This window comes from Pseudonaja textilis, chromosome 2, assembly GCF_049901715.1.
Source record: "Pseudonaja textilis isolate UNSWEBS1 chromosome 2, rPseTex1.2, whole genome shotgun sequence".
Classification (NCBI taxonomy): domain Eukaryota; kingdom Metazoa; phylum Chordata; class Lepidosauria; order Squamata; family Elapidae; genus Pseudonaja; species Pseudonaja textilis.
Genome location: NC_141991.1, coordinates 197,661,620 through 197,679,063, shown reverse-complemented (window position 1 = coordinate 197,679,063; position 17,444 = coordinate 197,661,620). Strand labels below are relative to the sequence as shown.

Here is a 17,444-nt window from a genome sequence, read left to right as displayed (position 1 = left end):
ATCCTCTACAGAATGATTAGGATGAAGCTCTTGAGGCTGCAGTAAGAAGGGAATTCCAAAAGTGGTGGATGAATTTACAAGCATCAAGCAGGAACTGAAAGAGTGTCTGGTCCCTACTTGCTCTCTTGGGAATTGATTACAGCCTGTTTTAGTTTGCAGAGATTTCAAACATTAACAGACTGTCACTTTTATGTCAACAGGGTTAATAGCTGGCTATTTTCTGCAAGGATCTATTTTCGTTTAGTTTGAGGGGACTGATTTTTTTAACAGTTTAATCGCTATTCTTTAGTTCTGTTTTATGCTTCGGTATTGCATTCAACATACTTCGGTGTCAAACTCATCTAGTGAACTTTACAGAAAGGACTATTTTGCAACCTAGTATCTGTTGTGTGCCATCCCCCACTACTGATGCACCACTTCCAGTTTGAGAAACATGATCTTAATATGTAAAGTTCCTACAGAGTTAGTGTATTTGTATATATAGAAATTGTTTTCTTACCCTTCAGTTGCCTATGCTTTTAGTTAAGTTTTAATCTTCTTGAAAAGTAAAATGAAAATAAGCACATCTGTATTTGCACAGGCATTGAAAATTTTGAAAGCAAAGAAAGGACTTGGGAAAAGAGGCCATTTCGATTTACCAGTCGTCCTCTCTAGCTTCCTGTATGTGTTCAACTTGCAATAATAAATGAAGTTTGTTTGCTGAGAAACTGCCAAGATAGATTTTATATTCAATTTAGTTCTCTTTTTTCTGTTCCCTTTTTTGTTAATATGGAAAAGCAAAGTATTGTCAACTCCATATTATTTTTCTCTATGTAACATATGGGGTCATTTTCCTAATTTTAAATTGCTTGACATTTCATTCCATACTTCGAAAAATTCCTGTCATATCACAGCCTAAATTCATTTGTTTTCTCCAGTGTAACTAACAACTCTCGGATTTTAAGTCTGTTGGCACAACTGGAGAAGATCAATGCAGAATGTTTGGTAGAAGTGGACACTGCCAGATACGTTACATCAAAAATTCTTCACCTGGCTCAAAGTCAAGGTAAATATTATAGATACTCCTTAATTGAGGTGTATGCATGCATCTGTGTTAGTTCTCACATATATTCTGTATAATGTTTAAATTATATTTCTGTAATGTTGATATAGATAGGTGAGAATCCATTTTCATGGGTTAAGACAAGCATCTGGCAGTTTTGCAGCATGGCTGATCAAGTCTCAAAGAAAGAACACCATTAAAAACAAAATTTTAAGTTATACAAACAATTTTAAGCAGTGGAGAGCAAGTTTAACCTGCCTTGTTTGGCATTTACTTTGTTTTTCTCCTATTTTATGATCTGATCTGGCTATTACATTTCTTCAATTATTTTTTTACCTCTGTAAGAACAGCGCAGTGGCCTAGAAGATGCTCATCTCCCACTCGAAGGTTTAGAGTTCAATGCTAAGCAGCAGCAGATGTTTCTCTCTCAGGGCGCAAAAAGAAAATATCTGCTGTGAATTCCATGTAGGTGACAGGATGGACATCTGACCATTTCCCGGTAAAGGAATTAAAGGGTCATTAAAATAACAAAAAAAAATTACCTCTGTGGTTCTTAGATGAAAATCAAGAGTGGAATCCTAGGCTTTCAATTTTCAGTTTCCAGTGTTTTTTCATTTCTATTCCTGTCCACATATTGCACTAGTATTTTATTCTGGGCAAAAATGACAGATGATCTTTGTTCTAATCTGTCCTAGTATCTCCTAAAGCCTATTCTTCATGATTTCAAATCCTGGGCTTTTAATTAGCTCATGATTATTAATGATTTTATTAACTAATAAAAAAGTCCACGCTTTATCCTTGATTTCATCACCCTGTAAAAGATCTATTGGGGAAAAATCAGGTTTAAATTACATACAGTTTTTATATATTGTAAGATCATATGTCTTATCAAAAAGTTAGAAAAGATCCTTTAAAACTCCATTTTCAATATAAATAAATAACTATACTGGTGATACATTTGGAACAGATTACTAATTCTGTATTATATACCTACATTAAGAAGAGACCTTAAGCCAATAAGCAGAAAAAAGTATTTTTGTTTTTGTTATATGTTTTAAGTGAAATCTTTGCTGTAACTTGGAATCAATCACTAGTTGTGAAAGTTAATGCTTAATTGTTACTACCACTTTTTACACCCTTGAACATTAGTATCCTAGTACTTAGCAATCACCACAATATTTTCTGTTGCCTTAGCATGAAAAATAAGGGAGCATTTTGTTTCAAGTCCCCACTGCTCTCTATGGTGAAATACTCAAAACAGTACAGGTTTTGTTCTCTTTGAACGTAAGCCACTTGACATGAATCAAGTAGGGATGTTTACATATAGCCTGGAATAATTTTTTTTTCTTCCTTTTGTCTTGAGAAAACTGAATATTTTTCTTATGAGATATAAGCAGGAATCTGTAACAATATGTTATGATCTGTAAATGTTCTTGCTACTGCTTTTTCCAGCTTATTCCATTCTTATTTTTATTCCTGGTTCTTTGTTTTTCCCGTTTTCATTTCCCCTCCTCCTTTTCAATGATCAGCCAGTATTCTGTAGTCTTTAAGCAGTGACTTTGGGCTGTTTTTCTCTTTGAAGGATTTTTTTTTTTTGGTGGTAGGTAGAATTTTCTGGTTATAAAAAAGATTGGTACCTAAGCATCCTATAAAACCCCATAATGTAAACGCAAAAAAAAAAAAAAAAAAAAAAAAAAAAAAAAAAAAAAAAAAAAAAAAAAAAATTTGGTTGAAAAAGCAGAGTGGCACACTAAGGCATCCAAATATAAAGAGTGGGCCAAGAAACACACAAAAGAAAAAAAACCTTTTTTGGTTTTAATATAGTATTTTATATTTAAGAAGCTCAGGCTTAAAAAAAATCTAGAAGATGATCCATGATGTCTAAAATTCATTTGTTTAGTTTGCTTTTGTGTACTTATCTTTTCTACACCTTTTAAAAGTCATCTACATTTAATATTTAACTCTTAAAATTTATTCAGTTAATAGAAGAATGTACAACTTTGATTTCAGAAAAAATCAGGAAAGAAATGACTGCAAAAGGTTCAACAGGGATAGAAGTTATTCTCTCAACTTTAGAGGTAATTATATAATAAAATTCACATTTTCTTGTTCATTTGGCTAGTAATTTTTTTTCATGCCTATTATAGAATGAAAGTTTGGAGTTTTGCTATAGTAATGTAAACATTAATTGTGTATTAGATGCAATTAAAACGATTGGTAGCTTTTGTTGTTTGGCCAGTACTATTTGTTTAACATGGAAAAGCCAAGGACACAGTAAAGCCAGAATTAATAGAGGTGTGGCGCACTTCAGATTCAAATGCAAAAAAATACTTTGAAGTATGATGGAAACACTCATATCGCCTGTCTGTAATTGTTGAAAGAAGCTCTGTCATCCTGGGAAAAACCCTGGTGCTTTAAAGACTTGTAGGGAGATACAACATGATCAGTTCTGCATGTTTCATCATACATTTGTAGATTGCAGAACCCTAAAAATTAAGTTTTTGTACCAACCTATTGAAATTAGTGGACAACAAATCTGAGAAATATTGCACATAAAACATTTTATATATATGTGTGTGTGTGTATGTATATATGTATATATGCATATATACATGGTGTTCAGCTTTGTTCAGGTATTTTCCCACATCTTTATAGTTGTGCTTTTAAAGTTGTAGCAACGTTTCGGCAGAATCTCATCTGCCATCATCAGGCTTCTATATAGTGTTCATCTGTGAAGCCTGATGATGGCAGATGAGATTCTGCCGAAACATATATATATGCAGGTCTTGGCGTGTTCGGGTCTTTTCCCGTGTAAGATTGAGAGCATCTTGGCAATGTTTCGACAAGGTCCCCCTTGCCATCTTCAGGCTGGTGCTTTCGGCTTCATGCTTATGCGAGCAAAGCGTGATCGGAGCTGTCATCTCCCTATATATACTGGTGGGGAGGTTGGCTGTGCTGTCATTTCTTGATTGGTTGATGGGGTTGATGTTTGCGGATTGGCTGGTTTTTTCGTAAGAACGTGTGGCTGCGGTATTAGCTGTGTGTCTATCAGCCTCCTGCATTGTAACGATCTGGGTAACGGGCTGTGTGATGACCTTCTGAGTTCTATTGTTTTGACATCCTGGGTCTTGTGCTGTAATCTTCTGGGTCGCTGACTGTGTTGCAACATCCTGAGGTTTTGTGGTATAACCTCCTGAGTTCTGCGATGTGATATCCTGAGCGGGTGGTTGTGATGTGACGTTCTGGGTTTTGGTTTTGCTCCGAGTTTGAGGCCTGGATATGTGTTCATGGTGTGTGTCCATTTGCTTGGTTTGGGGGTTGGGGTATGTGGCAGCTGGTGATGCAGCCGTGGTCTGGTTTCTGGACGGTGGTTGTCTTTTGTCTCGGATGGGTTTAGGTTTGAGTCTGGTGAGGGAGAATGGTGGTGGTCTCATGTATTGTTTTGGGTCTGGTGTTGTTTTTGTGGCTGGGACTCGTTTGTTAATTAGGGCTAGTTTCCAGATGTCTGGTAGGCAGGAGGCATCGTCCCATTTGTTCATGTTATGGGGGGTGTTTCTCTATTTCAGTGGCTTCCCTGATTATTCTCTTGTTGAAGTGTTCAGTATTGGAGATTAATTTGGTTCCCTCAAAATTAATTTCATGTCCTGTGGCTTTAAGGTGCTGGAAAAGGGAGGAAGTATTTTCTTCTTTTCTGACTGCGTTTTTGTGTTCTGAGATGCGTGCATATATTCTCTTGTTGGTTTGTCCAATGTATGTGGCTGGGCAATTGTTGCATGGTATTTCATAAACTCCTTGGTTTTCTAGCTGGATCTTGTCTTTGGGGTTTCTTAGGATGTTGGCTATTTTTGGTCAGTGCTGAAGGCTGTCCTGATATTGTGTTTGTGGAGAATTTTGCTGATTTTATCTGTGGTGCCTTTGATGTAGGGGAGGAGGGCGATACTGTTGTCCTGTTCTGTGTCTCGGTTTCTGGGGGAGTTTATAAAATATCATACATTGGACAAACCAACAGGAGAATAAATGCACGCACCACAGGACACAAGAACGCAGTCAGAAAAGAATATCTTGTGTGTGTGGGGGGGGTATTCAGCTTTGTTTGGGCATTTTCCCATGTCATTATAGTTGTGCTTTTAAAGCATAAATAATGACGTGGGAAAATACCGAACAAAGCTGAATACCATACATGTAAGTACCCGCGAAAACTTATATATATATATATTCTATTAATATTATATTCTAATTTATATATATATAAATTTTTGTTTTCATATATATTATGAGATAAATATTCTTAACTTTCTTCCTGTTTGTTCATTTCAGAACACAAGAGATTTTCAGACTACATTAAACATCTTAAATATCTTAATTGAATTGGTGGCAGCAGGCAAGTATTTATTTAAAATGATCATTTGTAGGTTATATACTTTAGAAATTTTGTCTAATATATATGAATTGTTACATTCCTACAATGTAACATACAAAGTTTAATATTTTAATGTCAAGAGAATAAATAATTTCCTACATAAATTTGCAGTGGTCATGTAAAGAAATTATGTCCTTATAAAATCAGTTTTTTTAAGATTGCAGCAATAGCTCATATTTTATTTCTAGGCAGTAGTCGAAGAACAAGTTTTCTTGTTTCTCGAGGTGGGACACAAATTTTGTTGCAATTACTTGTGAATGCGAGCAAAGAACCCCCACCAAATGAAGAATTAATGGTGCTACTACATTCTCTTCTTGCTAAAATTGGCCCCAAAGGTAAGTTGAACCCAAGTGAACTCCCAAGTTTTGCTTGTAGTGTGATGAGTATTGCTAGAATAAAATGCTGTTTTTGCACAAGTGCAATCCTTGCTTGAATTGTGCCAACTGAGAAGGAATAGAATGTCCACAAAATATTACAGGCAAAAGAACAAATTTGGAATAGTAAAAGTAATGTGAGCCTTTATTAGAATTTCAGGTTGTCCTTGACTTATAATCACAATGGAGCCTGGAAATTTGGCCTTGTTATTGAGGTCCTAAATTAAGGAATCAAATGATCAGACCTGATTTTATATGGGTATTTTTCAATGGTTGTAAAGCAAGTCATTGCAGTTTTTAAGCAAATCACTTAGTCATTAAGTGCGTGACCGTGGGGCACTGCAATTGTATTAAGATACAGTTTGAATGCCAGTTGTCAGGCATCCAAAACAGAATCACATGTCTCTATATGTGCGTGAGTATGGGGGGGGTGGGAATTGTAACTTTCAGGATGGGTTGTGCTTTTTGAAAATCTGTTGTAATCTAGAATACTTGTTAAGTGACTGGTTGTAAGTCAAGGATTACCTCTATGCAGTTACACACCCCACTGTTGCTTATATGACCTTATGTTTGAAAGAGGTGTATTTTTTTTCCTTAAAATGCTTACATTGAATTATTTATTTCTTTATTAGATTTTTTTTTATCCCACAAGCAATCCCACAGGGCAAGCACATATAATTTCTCCTCCTGTTTTACCCACAACAATAATAGTCCCGTGAGGTGGGTTGGACAGGACAATTGTTTTCCCCCAAACCAGCAAACTCAAATGTTCTGCTCTTTGTCCTATTAAAGAGGATATATATGAAAATGGAGATAATTTAATGTGGTTGTAATACCAAAGCTTTAGGATTCTTAGAAAGTATTGCCTGACACTATGAGTTTTCCCCTTTCTGTTGATCTCCTAGACATCTTTATTTTTCTGATTTAATTCCATTGATACTTCATTCAGCTTTGTCTCTTTATGTTGTCCTGCTGAACATTTTATTCTTCCAGTGTTTACAAACTTATTATTCTACGCAGGATGCTTTGAGAAGAGTGAAACGGAAAAGCAGAATAATGGATTATTGGAACAAATTTCCTGAAGCATTAAAATTAACCTAGGAACACTTTTTCTATTTTGTTTTGGGTTTATGTAGCTCTAACTGCTTGCATCCAACAACAAAATTAACTTTTTGAGAAGTAGTGGAAGCTATTACAACTTAGGATAAACCTTAAGAAAACTAAAAGAGCTTTCCTCAATGGAATAATAAAAAACCCTCTATGAATGTCACCCAGAGAAGAATTGCTTCTTACAATTCATACTATTGAAGCAAGCAGGAAGGGTACATTTATTTTTCAGTAAATATTAAACATAGCCTGAGAGTGGGTTGGCATTTAAGACACATGAAAATTTAGAGTGATTTGTAGCTGTGAAATAATTGTGTATATTATAAGTACAGTCAGTGATGAATTGTAGCGGTTAATTAAGATCCCAATCTAATGACTTCTATTTCATTACAACAGTCAGTAAAACATTGTAGGTCCAGAATCTTGGTCATTAAATAACATAATCATTAGCACAGTTGCCCTATCTCTCTCCCCATTCCTTTGGGGAGAATGATTACAAGAACAATGGTTTCGAAAAGGCTGGGGTACACAAGTGTTTTCATCAGATTTAAGGTCCATTTCTCCAGTGCATGGGAACAATTCCCCTCCTTGCATGGAGTGAAGGGGAAATCCCTCCACGCACTGGGAGTGCAGACTTCCAGTATCCCCTCCACTTACATATGGCAATCACTTGATAAGAAGGCATTTGCAAGCGGTTGTAAATATGAACAGGTTGCTAAGCAGCCAAAATAATGTGACTGGTGTGGTCCTGGCACAGTTTTTTTTACAATGGGTGGAAATGCTTAAACGACTGGCAATAAGTCAGGGGCTATATATAATTAAATGTAGTTACTGTGTTGCAGTATGTCAGTATGTTTGAATTGGAGAGATGCTCATATTTCTGTTTTCGGTTTTCAGATAGAAAATTTGGGGTAAAAGCCCGAATTAGTGGTGCTTTAAATATAACTCTGAACATAGTGAAACAAAACTTGCAGCATCAAAGGCTAATTCTGCCTTGTCTTCAAGTGTTAAGAGTGTATTCAATTAATTGTGAGTATTGTAATTTTTTAACAATGTATATCTATTAATATAGGTTATCTTTCAGACTGTTGTCTTACTGAAATAGCCAACCACTTTTCACCTTCAGTTTCTGCACAGATAGAGGAACATTAACTTCTACGATATGTTGATATTTAGTTGAATACATTGTTCTTTCCACTTGCATATTATATCTGGGCCACATAATTCCCAAGGCATAACAGATTTACCCGCATAGTTGATGGTTGGCATGGTATTCTTTTCTTCAAATTCTTCGACCTTTTTTCTTTTTTCTCTGAATATTTCTTGGAATCAACTAGTACACTTTTTGTTTTATCAGTCAAAAATGGTTCATTCCACAAAAGTCTTGGGAAGTTTGAACTTTCCAAGGCTTTTTTGCATGCTTTAGAAGTTTTATCATATAATTACAATTGTGTTTGCATTCAAGTATATATTAAGCCATAAATGCGTGGGTGTTGTGAATAGAGGGAAACATTTTCTTAAGTATTGCACTATCAACTTAAATCCACAGAAGATGGTTACCAAAATCTCCAGTATTTATCATTAATAACACACTGTTAGTAAAGTGCTTATTAGTTAGGATTCATTCACCAGAGATATGGGGATTGAAGTGAAAACTCTTACATTTGATTATGGGAACGTTAGAATCACCTTTGCAAAATAAATATAATTAAATATTGATTGTATAATAAAACTTTCACTTGGCATTTGATTGGTTTATCAATTCTAAAAATCAAATGGGTTGTATGAATGTATGAGAAATATTGAGGTTACCTAGTAAACAATGCACTAATGTAGATTTCCCACCCCCAACCTCTTCATTTAAGGTAATTTACCAAAGATATATGTGTATATATCTTCCATTAACCTGAACATAATATATCAAATAATTATACTTGTTATCTGAAATCATACTATTTAAATAAAATAATAGAAAAAGAAATATTTTGTGGTTTTTGTGAATAGTGGCAGCACCATGTTTATATACTGATGTAGATTGTTGTTTTATTTTTAGCTGTAAATGCTGTTTCCTTGGGTAAGAATGGAGTTGTGGAATTGATATTTAAGATAATTGGTCCTTACAGTAAGAAAAATACTGGCCTTATGAAGTAAGTAGAACATCTGGACATGTTTGCATAACTTGTGCAATGTTAAAGATAATTTTTAAAATATATTCGTATCTAGTAGTTAAAATGGGAAAGCTGAGATAATTTTAATACCTCTTTGGTATACAAAGGAAAATAAAAACAGGAAATTAAGGGAAGGAAAAAGAGAGGGAAAAAGAAAATTTGCGATACAAGAGAAAAAAAGAAAAACACTTCTATAACAATCTCTAAACTTTTCACTTACATTCTTGTTTGCTCTGTTTATAGGGTTGCTCTAGATACCCTGACTGCACTCCTAAAATCAAGTAAGTATATGTTGCAGTTAGAGAGCATATGGAATATGACCAGATTAATATTTGATTTTGCAAATAAAGCAAATGAAAATTAATATTCCATAAAATACAAATTGTCTCATCTTGTATACTGAAATCATGAAACAAGAAGTGATTTGAGATGCAGAAGAATTGGTAGAAGATAAATGTTATCTACATTTTGAAATAGTAACTGGCTTTGTTCCCCTTGGGATTGTTTCTAGTATCTATTAATTGAATATACCCCCATAAATTTTTTCTCTGAAATCTCAGGTTTCTAAGTTATTCGACATCAAATTTATGTGCATATTAAGATGAAGTAGTATATGAGTTGCTCACAGATATACCCTACATATATAATTTTGAATGGGACTTTAGGTATATTACTTTCCAGTTAGAACTTGATTTCTGCCTTACGTTGACTTGTATGTACAACAGTGATTATTCATAGCTGTTATTTTGTACTTGCGTGTTAGCTGATCCTAAAAGGTATTTCAGATGTTTCTCTTAATATTTTATCATAAAGCAAGGGAAGAAATAAATTCTATATTTATTCTAATTCGATATTATTCAATTATTCATTTGCTCTCATAGTTGCCAGAAGAAATGTCAGGTTGTTTATTTATTATAGTACAGCTCTAAATCTTTTTTTTTTCAAGAAACAAATGCACGGAGAGCTGTGGATAGAGGCTATGTCCAAATGCTTTTAACAATCTATATAGATTGGCACCGTCATGATAGTCGACATAGACATATGTTAATCCGCAAGGGAATTTTGCAATCTATTAAAAGTATTACCAATATCAAGCTGGGAAGAAAAGCATTTCTAGATGTTGATGGAATGAAAATTCTGTACAACACTTCACAGGTAAATTTTAAAAATTATAAGGGGTATGTATACAATTTAAATGGTAATATAAACATTTTATAGATAAAAATATAGAATCTGTATTCTTCAGCTGAAAAATTATGATTCACAAGAAAATATATTCAGTGCGTACTAGTATATTTGATACTTAGAAGTTTTACAAGCAGTCCTCATTTAGCAATGTCTCAGATACTGGCCATTCACAAATATGTTGATAATAAATGTAATAAAAGTTGATTTTCTGATCAACAAGTCTTCAGTGTGAAATTGATTAATGTCTGGTCACTTTCAGGCAGCTGCTGTATCCAGCCATGGGTTCTAATCAACTAATTAAGGTCACAAAGCTGAACTTGTTAACTTGCAGTTAGCTCTTAGAGAAATGTGGCACTGTAGAGAAAAGCAGGTTAGGAAGAGATAACATTTAATACACTCTCCGCTCTAGGATGACACAAAAAAGGGAGAAAACTTGGTCAGTCACAGGTGTTTTGTATAAAGAACTTTCTCTAAATGTGATGACAGTAACCAGTGTTCTTTATAGTTGTTCTCCCTCCCTCCCTCTGTTTTGCTTAATGACCAAGTCATTGGAACTAATTGCAGTTGCTAAATAAGAGCTATCTATATTCCTAATTGGTAGTATATTTTATTAGTCATAACTCTTTCTGACCAAAGAACATTTTATTTCTGAGAAGACACCCTGAATGTTTTATTTATGGAACTTCTATACTGACAGGTGTCAGTATAGAAGAGGCTCCCAATCCCTGGTTTGTAGACCAGTACTGGTCCGGGGCATACCAGAAACCGGGCAGTGCAAACAAACCCCATCCACAGGATGTAGACAGCATGCGAAACCATGCCCCCTCCAATCCATGGAAAAACCTCTCCACAGAACCTGTCCTGGTGCCCAAAAGGTTGGGTGCCATGTTATAGGATCCTCAGCAGTTAATAATACTGAATTATCCATAAGAAACAATATAAAATCCCTAATCAAAATGTATACATCCATGATACAGCAATGCTAAACAAACCAAGAAATTTATTAACAAATACAATTAAATAACAGTCCAAACAAAATCTTCATCCTCTGCAAGCTCAGTGGTACTGTATCTGTCACAACATATGCTATATGCATTATCTTAGTTTTAAACATTTTCTCAATGTGGAACTAAATCTGATTAGTCAGACCATGTTACAGTCTGTTTCAAAAGATAGTTACAACTGCTGACAGATTGTTGTTGCCTTTGAACCCTCAGCAGCCTTTTTCTGAACAATTAACTCATCAGGTTAATTATAGTTCGAGAATGTGATCCTAGAGCAAAAATCAAAACCGTCGCTTTAAAATTGCACCCCAAAGTCTTTTGAGCACATTAAAGGGCCTGAAACACAAGTGTACTATCATGTGCACTCAACCAAGGGAGGCCTATTAGCAAATTGAACCTTAGTATTTTTCACAAGCTGCAACGTCCTGATGATAAACAGATACTGACCTGAAAGAACAAAACAGGTAGGAAAAGAGTCGGTCAATGAAAACTTGGCAAGTCTTGATCATACCCTATATCCTATGGTTCCAATGTGAGGATATCAGTTTCTCTGATGGTATAACTGTTCCCTCTAAGAAGCCCTTGAGAGTTAATAAGAGCTACTTGATGAAAGAAAAAGAAAAAAAAGATAAGTACAAATAACCCTATCATCTATTTGAAGTTGGTTTTCATGGTTGCTGCATCTGTGCCATTCCAATATTCTGTTTATTTATTCTGAAACAAACACCACCTATTTTCAATTATTGCATGGAAATTTTCAGTAGTTTTGTTTGTGATTTATCTGTTCTCAGGAGGTCTGAACAATGAAATGGTGTCGGAGCACAACATATAATCAGGCTGATACTATAGGAGGAATTCAACATAAACAAGATCTATATTATCCAACATTTTAGATTTTCTAGTACAGAAAGTATGCCTAAGAATTTGAAATAATTTGAAACACTTCGAAATAATTGCAACATTTGTATTGCCATTTCTAGTTTAATGTTGCAGCGACTTGTTAAAATTGTGATCGTGTGCATGCATATAAGTTCATGTAAGAACATAAATAGGCAAGAATTCCATTCTAAATGAATGAAAATATACCCTTTCTGTAACAATCGTTACAAAACTATAACAATCGTTATAGTTCATAAAATATTTTTATTTTCTGTAATTTAATATATGAGTTTACTTCTATAATAGGAATGCCTTGCAGTAAGAACTCTGGATCCACTTGTCAACATTTCCAGTCTGATCATGAGGAAATGCTATCCTAAAAATCGTCTTCCATTACCGACCATTAAAAGTGCTTTCCATTTCCAACTACCTGTTATGCCTGTTAATGGACCAGTGTATCAGCTGTATAGTTTGCCTCCTGAAGGTACGAGCAATTTTAAAACTATTTAATTTAGAATTAGAATCAGAATAGTGCTGGAAGGGACGTTGGAGGTCTTCTAGTTCATCCTCCTGCTCAAGCAGGAGATCCTATACCATTTCAGACAAGTGACTGTCCAGCCTCTTCTTAAAAACCTCCAGTGATGAAACACCCACAATGTCTGAAGGCAACATTGTGGTCTTTGCTCTAATTTGGGTATTTGATGCCTGTTTCTAAAATCCTAATATCACAATAAAAATTCTCTCTTGTAAAATAATAGATCTTTTTAAAAAAGTAATATGCATTCATGTACTGTATGATTGCTATAAAACTAAAATGTTTATCATAATTTTAATTTTGTTCTACTGACCAAAATTAAATTCTTAAACTCAAATATCAACCTGTTTTATTTGTAGTATTAGTTTTATTAAGGGAAATAGAACCAAGTTCCTCCTTGTCACTCCTCCCCCCCAGTTTTTCTGGATATTGGGGTGGGGATGTTTCTCAGTAGTAGTAAGAGCTATGCCATATGGCATTGCAGTGGGAGGAGCAAAATTACCCCCAAATAGTTAGAGTTTTATTAGTGAGTAATACCTCTAGTAATATACTACTAGTGAGTAGTAACCTTCAAATTTTAAAACATTATCTTAATATATTTGTCCTATGTAAAGAATCAAATAAAACAGTTATAAATCAAAAATTTTAAAAGAAAAGTATCATCTTTGATACTCTGCAGTTTTTTAAAAACAGATTGTGCAATGTGTTTTTGCTCTCATATGTGAAAGGTAACTGTCTACAGAGTTCCCCAACCTGTCCGGCATGGGGGCGGGGGGGGGTGTTCTGCATGAATGGACAGCAAGAGTGTGCATGTAAAACTCCACTTTGCATGCGTGTCCGCCCCTCACACAAATGGAACATGCATGCAAATGCTCACCTGCTGCTCGTACAAGTGGGGATGCACGTGCATGCACGCGCACCCTCCGTTTCCAGTCCGGTTGCAAATAGCTCACGGCCCATTAGCAGGCTACGGCCCAGAGGTTGGGGGGCCTTGGTCTACAGTAAAGAGAAGGCTGTCTTGCTTCTCAAATGTAGAAACTACATGCTTTTGGAATCATTCTAAGAACTCTTGAAGCTTGAAGTTAACAATAGATAAGTCTGTAGATAAGCAGTGTGTGTGCTGTCAGCTAAAAAGATGGACTATGTTTCTACTCATCTTACAGAAAATATGCTTTTTCTGTACAATAAAATGAAATGAGACAGCAATAAATAAACATAAACATGTATTGTAGGTAGATTAGATAGTAGACAACAGTAATTATAGGTACTTGACCATAAAACACAATAATTAGCACAGGAGAGAGGCTTAAAATAAACTATTAACGTGCCTGGTTCAAGAGGATTATCTTTGCCTGTTTCTGAAATGTTAAGAACATTGGCCTTAGGTAAGCCTCATTGCAGAAAGCTTAGGGGGCAGCATTGTGATGACAGCATTTATGTCTGTTTTTCCTGCTTGTGGGATCACGTCACTTGAAAAACTTGGCACTTGGTATATCGTGGTGTCTGGAAGCTGTGGGGGCCTGAATGGTGGACAATAGGCTTTAGCTGAACCCTGGCAAGACCGAATAGCTTTCGGTGCATTGAGCTTCAAGATCCAGGACTTCAGTGAAGTCCCCCCCCCAATGGCTCAGGCCCGCTCCTCATTAGCAGAGGAGGCATAGTGTGAATTCCCTGTTGGTCAGGGAATTCTGGTAGCGGGGTCCAAGAGAAGAGTGTTCTCTGCCATGGTGCCCATCTTTGGAACATCTCTCCCCCCACCCCCACCCCAGTGAAGTCAGCTGCAACTCTCTTACTTTCCACAAGAGCTTAAGAACTTGGCTGTGCCAATTGGTCTGGAGACCCAATGGGGGATTATCACACTGAAGGACCAGTAGTAGGTCCCATCTCCCCCCTGTGTGTCCTCTGCTCCCTCCCTTCCCTTCTTTGACCTGTTTTTTTGGCCTGGGGGAGAAAGTTAAATATGGGAATTTGGCAAAAGAAAGCAGAGGGAAATTGGTCCAATTCCTTCCATAAAGGTAGAATAATATGGGCTGAAATTGTACAGCCAACTTTTGGCTATTTTGCTGCCAGCATTTAGCCCATATACTATTGTATGTGATAGGGCTGATCCTGGTATAAAATGCTCACTTTCAAGATTTTTTTTCAAATGGACAGTCTGTATTAAAATACTGCTAGGTGCCAAAATAAGTAAACAAAGAATTTTAATAGTTACAGTCTGTTAATTCTGGCTTGGATTGAGAGAAGCATCAGTGTATATGGAGTGGGGGTGGGGGAGTAAGGTCAGTCAAATATTATTTTCCTACACATAAAACATTTTTGGGGGATTCTGGGACCCTCTGTCTTCCTGCAGTATATCTGGCAGGGTGTATTGCAGGGAGATAGAACTGCTGAACACAAATAGATGTATCTTCAATGAGCAGGACATAAGAGCTGTTGTGTTCCAGTTTTCACAAGTTCTATCTCTTATCTCATCCACTTTAGGACCACTTCCAGGTTCTCAAAATAAGTTTTCTAAGAATGAACTATTAATGAAGAATTTAATATATGTAAACACTGTCATTCTGTAGTCTACCTAATGAACCTCCTGGGTAAAATATTAAATAAGCCTGTTTGTTACCTAAGAATCTATATAATTAAATATACAGCACCTGGTGCCATGGAAAGTTAAGTTTTTATGTAGTATTAGGTTCCAGTTGATGAGTGAGAAGTTTCACATGCATCATTTCTTTTCTGGGATATACATATTGTAGAAAACGTACATCTGCCCTACTTATAGAGCATTTTATATCACAGTGGATGACGTAGTAGATGAAAGTGATGACAATGATGACATCGACACAGAATCTGAGGTTGAAAATGATAATGAAGATGACATAGATCAACATTTTAAGGTTAGTAATACTTTTTAAGAAATAACATGCATTCTTAATTCTAAAAATATTATTTTTACTCTTCAGAAAAGTTGCTTATTAGGACACCAGAAAACCTACATGGATTTTTTTTTTTAACAATAAGTACATTTGGGATTGCAGTGTTTCACAAAACTATACAGGCCTACAAAATTTATCTCCTTCAGTATCTCTGCTTCTTACTTCATTTTATCAAATTCAATAATATTTTTTAAAAAGCAAAGAATCTGCCTGAGTAGTTACACAAAAAGCCAGACTTTGGTCCAGTTATGCTTTATCTCTGAAAGCAGGTGGATCACACAAGTGGATGGCATAGCACCAGCATGCATAGCCCCAGCATGCAGTCCCCTCCGCTCAGTGGTGCAGAGCCACAGCCACTCCAACCCAGCAATGTGGCACAAAGCTGCAGCTGCCCCAGCCTAACAACACAAAGACCCAGCCAGCCTAGCCCAACAGTGTGGTACAAAACCTCAGCTGCAGCCATCTTCACTGTACTGCAAACTGAAGTCCCTGCCACCCTGTACTCCACCACCCCAGCTGACCCCCTGTCTTCTTCCTCATACTGATGAAGTGTACCCAGCTTGCCCTTTCGCAAGACAGCTGCTGACCTTCTTCCTAAAGTTTTGCAAGGAACTGCTGTGTGCAACTTTCAGAAGCAGAGTTCTTGTGGCAGGCAACTGTCTCACCAAAGGCAGGCTGACAGTGCTTGGTTAAATCCCTTCCCTTTATTAGAAGATAGATAGTCACTTTATCTGTATGGATACACCCTGAAGCTTCTGGAGATAATTTACAAGTGTAACCCATGCCATCTCAATATATAACCTGGTTTGAATGCTGTTGGAAGGGGAGCAAAAATCCATTTCATCCAAGGCCCCTTGAAGCTGAGTGTCTAATGCTTTCTTAGCACTTTTCTCTAAAAAGGGAAGAATGAAGAGTGAACAAAAATTATCCATCTCTATCAGGTTCAAGAACAGCCTCCTGAGAAAGAGGTGTGTCAACAACTCCTTCATGGCAGATGCCACTATCCTTTTTCACAATGAGGCATAATCACCACTTGGACCCAACTTCTTGGGTGCCATAACCATGCTGAGACTATTCCTCAGAGCAGCCCTGCAAGGGCTCCCCTGGTTCCTTGTTGTCCAAATGGAACCTGGTCAGCCAACTGGTTCTTTCCTGATGGAGTAAGAGTGGAGAAGTAAGCTCATTTCACTGCTCTTATAGTCACAAGGCAAGTCCTAATAAAGGCCTTACATGTGCCTGGCCCATCTAATTATTCATTTTTCACCAAGTACAGCTCTAGTGTCTCCTTTCATTTCACGAAGCTCCCCAGTAAGCCAGCAAGTTATGTAGGATTCCTAATTGGAGAATCTGCACAGGTTGCAGATTGGGCCCTCAATAAATTGGATCAGATCCACACTGTGAACTCTTCTGCCACATCTGACTACGTACCCAAAAAAGACAGTTTCTTTGGACACAGAACATAATCCTGGTGTACTCCACTATCATCCTGACCATAGAGTTGAGAAGTTTGGACAGGAGTACTGCTACACTGCAAAGAGGAAGTCCCAAAGGTGTTTTTCAAGAGGCAACTGGACGCTCTTGTTTTTTCTTTGGAGGTATTTTGCTTCTCATTCAAGAAGCTTCTTCAGCTGATGAAAAGCAAAAGTTCTCCAAGAAAGTCCAGTTGCCTCTTGAAAAAGCACCTTTGGGACAACCATGACCTGGATGACTGAGAATCTCCATAGATATGCAGAGAGGAAGGTAAACAAGCAGTCCCAACTGATTCCTACAACTGAACCTCATAAAACGATCTCGAAT

General features: G+C 36.4%; 1 protein-coding gene across 6 annotated transcripts in view; it reads left to right on the top strand.

Annotated features, from left to right (window-relative positions):
* The window catches only part of AGTPBP1 (ATP/GTP binding carboxypeptidase 1), a 54,027-nt gene that overhangs the window by 15,255 nt on the left and 21,328 nt on the right, over window positions 1-17,444 (top strand). For all 6 annotated transcript variants that reach the window (XM_087926790.1, XM_087926792.1, XM_087926791.1 and 3 more), the window contains 10 exons: window positions 918-1,045; window positions 3,053-3,120; window positions 5,360-5,427; window positions 5,655-5,797; window positions 7,841-7,972; window positions 8,997-9,090; window positions 9,355-9,392; window positions 10,058-10,266; window positions 12,489-12,666; window positions 15,511-15,608. In XM_087926790.1, coding sequence (XP_087782916.1) covers window positions 918-1,045; window positions 3,053-3,120; window positions 5,360-5,427; window positions 5,655-5,797; window positions 7,841-7,972; window positions 8,997-9,090; window positions 9,355-9,392; window positions 10,058-10,266; window positions 12,489-12,666; window positions 15,511-15,608 — 1,156 coding nt within the window. The remainder of the gene's footprint in view (window positions 1-917; window positions 1,046-3,052; window positions 3,121-5,359; window positions 5,428-5,654; window positions 5,798-7,840; window positions 7,973-8,996; window positions 9,091-9,354; window positions 9,393-10,057; window positions 10,267-12,488; window positions 12,667-15,510; window positions 15,609-17,444) is intronic.